This window comes from Penaeus japonicus, unplaced genomic scaffold (assembly GCF_977035675.1).
Source record: "Penaeus japonicus unplaced genomic scaffold, GWHDUDI00000001_assembly GWHDUDI00000008, whole genome shotgun sequence".
NCBI classification, from domain to species: Eukaryota; Metazoa; Arthropoda; class Malacostraca; order Decapoda; family Penaeidae; genus Penaeus; species Penaeus japonicus.
Window position 1 is genome coordinate 18,794,310 of NW_028234410.1, and position 5,000 is coordinate 18,799,309.

Below are 5,000 nucleotides of genomic sequence, written 5' to 3' on the forward strand. Positions count from 1 at the left end.
TGCCTTGCACTGAAGCAAAGGCCAGCAAATGTACTGTCAAGATAAAGCTGGGTGGATCTGATAATTAATCACTGGAGAGGTATACAACCTCTGTTTTGTCAGAATATTCACAGTGGATGCTTGTATGCTTTTGCTACAGTGAAAGCAGGAGCCACTGTGGGTACCCTCATTATGTCATTATGCTTCCTTTCCAATGATTAGTGTATAAAACAATGAGTGTCATTTTAGTACCATTATATGAAGTTTTGTTTTTCTATATCTTTGCATGTCCTATTTTAGATCTTAAGTTGAGATGGGTGTTTCTATGGGTAGATTTTAGTAATTATCTAGTTTAGGATTACATCAAGCAATTCCATGGCCTCTCTACTTTGTGTTTCATCAAAAGTCAGTTAACCTCTACCACATATATTCTGGCAAAAAAAGCTTTGGTTCTTTATTTGATGATAAAATGGCCTACTAGGTCTGTTTTGCCAGAATATACCTGATGAAAGTTTGTTGACCATTGCTGGAGTCGAAGGCTACAGTATCCCTTGATGCATAGAGAAGTGAGAACAAGGAGAATAAAACAAGGTAATGGCCAGAAGGAACATATAGAATATCAGGTATAGCAAATGATCTGCACCAAGTGAAGGCATAACCCGTTAATGCTGTATGACAAGATATCACGTCGAGTGGTGGCAAGAACAACCACCGGGGACAAGACAATTTGTCATGGCTGTCCCTCTAGCCTAAACACCGGGTGATTGGGTAAGCGCTTGGCTGCAGCCAAAGCAGGCAAGTAGCCCGAGGCTTTTGCATTTCAAATATCTCAATGTTTTGACCATTTTAAGCCAAAACAGCCCTGTTGGCAACGGGTTAATGGTGTTCATTAATCTGCATGACTAAGCTGTAATGACAGAAGAATTTCAGGAGCACTAGGGTTTTTACATACACATGGTTACTGATTCAGATACTTACCTTAAGTTGATGCTAAGACATTCTCTGTCCATGATACTGTTATTTACCCATTGCAGATAAGTTTTGACCATATGCAAGGTGTGTAAGGTGCCACTGCCATTTTGCCTATTTTGCCAATTATCACAGAGTGAGAAGGAGGAGGAGTGTATATAGTTGTAAATAATTTATTTTTTTCTTTATTACAATGAAGAAAATGTTTTACCAAAAGTCATAGTGATGTACATTGTGTATACAGCATGTATTACTCTTTTATTGAAACTAAAAGACTGAACTACAGGAAATATTTGAATGGCATAGCCATACTAGTGAAATACTAAATATATACAAAAAAGTAGATAAGATTTTAGTATTCCAATGTATAAAGGAGACTGAGTTTGGCAGAAAAATTGGTTTTGTGGTGAAGCTTGAGTTTCCCTTGTTCCACCAAACCTACTGAATGTCAGCCCCATGTCAGTTACATAGACCCATTTGCAATGGATTAAGGAAATGTTGTAAATGTTAAATGTTTGTGGAAGAGATAAACAAATTGACATTTCTCATGGGAATGTTTTAAAAGTTAAATGTTTTCATGGGAAATCCAGATATGTTGTGCTCAAAATTGATTTAATTTTTCTAGTTTTACCAAATAGGGCCCTCCTCCCCCATATACACAGCTTAATCAGGAAAGTTATGCAAGTCCATTCTTATATAATAAAGGACTGAAAAGAGGATTAAACATGATTTTGATAATGTGCAGTTGTACCTCGCCATAAACCATCTGAGTTATATTACCCTAGCTAAAATATATTTATTAGTGCATGATATGTAAGGCAGACTTGAGATAATTGCATGCAGATATTCATTCTCATATATTGATGACAGTATATCCCAATAAATAGTAATTGATGTTTCTTTGTAGGCACATCCAGGCACTGAAGTTCATGTGCTAGATTTGCTTCATGGTTGGAAGTCCTTAGCTCCACTATGGTATCAAGTAAAAAGTTTTTACAAACGGATGAAGCCAATTATGGAAGAAGCTGAAGATGGCATCATTCTCATAGGTAAGAAATGTTAAAAAACATATATGTGTGTATTTCAATCTATCTTTTTATCTATCATCTATCCATTTATCTATCTATCTGTATCAAATAACTATGCTATTAACACTATTTCTTTTCATACTAGAATTTTTCTCATTATGTATCTTGGATAATAGATTATTCTGTTAATGGTGGAAGTAATTCCATATTTTCAGTGGCATATTCTTCCCACAGGTTATTCTCAGGGAGGCATTATTAGCAGAGGCATTGTAGAATCTATGGATCATAATATCACAACTTTCATTTCACTTTCTTCGCCTCAGGCTGGGCAGTATGGAGGTAAGGCAAATCATGTATTTGAAAAATACAACATATACATTATATGTGTGTTACATCAATTATTACAAACATTGAGTCTCCACTCATTTTATACAAATTTTTACATTCTTTTTTCCTATTACTAATAAATAGAACATAAATTTCACATATCTTGAACAGTGCTGGAGTATTTTATACTTTCCAATGAAAAACAAATCAGCATGAAAACTTGCATGTCTCGGGAAAAATATAGAGAATATCAACTGAAGTAAAATCCTCGACAGATGAATTCCTTCGCCTAATCTTCCCTCAATACATCAAGGAAACAGTATATGAGGTTTTCTATTCAAGGGTTGGTCAAAGAATTTCTGTTGCCAATTATTGGAATGATCCACACCATCAGGAACTCTACTACAAGTGAGTTTTACAAGCTTCTCCTTGAAGTTTGAGCTCTTGAGTATGATCATCACTATTTCTTCTTTCTGTCTTTCTCCTAATTTGATTAAGATTGTAGAAATTATTACAGTTTGAAGCAGAAGTTTTGTTTTCTGTTCTCTCCACAAGATGTATTTTCATATGAAAGCATTAAACTGAATTACTACCAATCACTGCATATTATCATTCCTGTTTTATCATTTTCTGATCATAAAAAGTAAAGTGGTATGATTAAAGGTTTTTGTAATTAAACTTTGATTCATTGTTGTATATCATCATAAAGAAAACACAACATTGTTAATACATATGATATTGTTCCCATAGTAATTTAGCTATATATTTCAGGTATTCTAGTTATTTACCTTATCTTAACAATGAGATAGAAGATTACTTCAATGAAGATTATCGTGACAATTTCTTGAAACTGAAGCAGCTTGTGTTGATTGGAGGGCCAGATGATGGCGTCATTACACCTTGGCAGTCAAGGTAAGAAGATAGAAAAGAAACTTTAATCTTTAGCTGTTGATCTAAAGATATATAATTACATAACTACAATAATATGATCTAAAAAAAAAAATATATATATATATATATATACATCTGAATTTATTTTGTTTCTCATTTGCAGCCACTTCTCCTATTTTAATAAAGACGAAAATGTGACTGACATGAGAGAACAGTCCTTCTACAGGGATGACTCGTTTGGCCTTCGCACATTAGACAAAGCAGGGAAAATAAAGGTTTATGAAGTACCTGGAGTCCACCACACAGTTTGGCACCACAATGTTTCTGTGATTAAAAATTGCATCTTACCCTGGCTTGATTAAATGTAGGGAGTTGATGTTATGATACTTGTATATTTTTCTACTTAACAGTACGTGCATTGAACATTTTTGGTCGTAGCATCAAGATGTTTTGATAATTTTAGAATGAATACAAACAAGTAACAGGCATGTTAAATGATTGCATTTAAATGAAATCCTCAAAATACTCATTATGCAACTATACTCTTTGGTTTTAAGTTTTACACAATCATGTCTTCCTGTGAATCTCCTTGTTTTAGTCATAATATAAGGCAATGAAAAATATGAAACAAAAGCAGATCTCTTCACATAGAAGTGTCAGTATATAAGTTTTAAAACTAAAAATAACCCAATTCTTTGTGTACACACTATGTACTATCAAAGTAGCTATGCATAATGATTATGAAAGTATTAATTAATACTATTTAAATAAGGCTTTCTTCTCTAGTTGTTTAGGACTGTTACAGCAAGGAAATACTCGCAGTATCAGTAACAAATAGACCTAAAAAGTAAGAATGAGCAGTAATTTCTTCATATATTATTTACATTCAGAAAAGGTAGAGCTCTAGAAGAAATGCTGTCTTGATAAAAATTATTACATGAAAAACATATAAAGTTAAATTTAGGAATATATACTTTGAAGTATTGAAAAACATGTAATTTCAGAATCAATTGTCTTTTACTGTAGAATTCATGAAAATAATGAAAAGCAAATGGTATTCCATTCTAACACATTTATCTTGATGGTTTGGATATATAGCTAAATGTTTCTTCTTAGATATAGCTGAAAACATGATATTAAAATTTAAAACTTATCCTTCAAGTAGGAAATTAGCCTACAATCCTTTTTCAATTTTATTTTGAATTTCATAAGTGTATATGCCCAAGTCTCACAAGATACATGACTGTTTTGTCACATGATTACTTATTGTACAAACAATTTTTCATTTCAAATATAATATTGTTTGGGAGATAGAAGTACAAAACAGCGAGAATAGCATCTGAAAGAGATTTGATTATTGTTACATTAATTTTAAACTTTTCATTTGATTTGCTTCTTGTGATAAGTAAGTTATTCAACAGTTAAATTATTTAGTCTATTTTTCTACACATTTCATTTAAAGGTAATTTTGACTTAAATCTTGAAGTTTCTAAACTCATCCGTCAGCAGGATTTTGATGGAATACAAAAGCAAACAGTTCTTCTAGTGCTACATGTTAGAGACACTCATGATGTGTTTTAGTGTCAAAAGTCCTAGTATATACACATAATATAATGGAAATTTCCAGAACTTATGAAATATCTTTACCATTAGGCTGTATGTTTTAATGGTGTTTTATCTTTATGATTTATTCTTTTTTATATAGCGGATAAGTTTACATTGGTATGATGATAATAATAGTATTGATTATTATTTTTATTGTCATTTTTTCTTTTCTTTCTTCTTTTCTTCTCCTGTGTTCTTTTT

At 32.2% G+C, this 5,000-nt stretch overlaps 1 protein-coding gene across 1 annotated transcript in view; it reads left to right on the forward strand.

Annotated features, from left to right (window-relative positions):
• The window catches only part of Ppt2 (palmitoyl-protein thioesterase 2), a 6,691-nt gene that overhangs the window by 470 nt on the left and 1,221 nt on the right, over nucleotides 1-5,000 (forward strand). The window contains exons 2-6 of the mRNA XM_043011028.2: nucleotides 1,856-1,997; nucleotides 2,211-2,315; nucleotides 2,579-2,711; nucleotides 3,075-3,215; nucleotides 3,358-5,000. The exon at nucleotides 3,358-5,000 is cut by the window's right edge and continues 1,221 nt beyond it. Of these exons, the coding sequence (XP_042866962.1) occupies nucleotides 1,856-1,997; nucleotides 2,211-2,315; nucleotides 2,579-2,711; nucleotides 3,075-3,215; nucleotides 3,358-3,556 (720 nt within the window). The 3' untranslated portion in view covers nucleotides 3,557-5,000. The remainder of the gene's footprint in view (nucleotides 1-1,855; nucleotides 1,998-2,210; nucleotides 2,316-2,578; nucleotides 2,712-3,074; nucleotides 3,216-3,357) is intronic.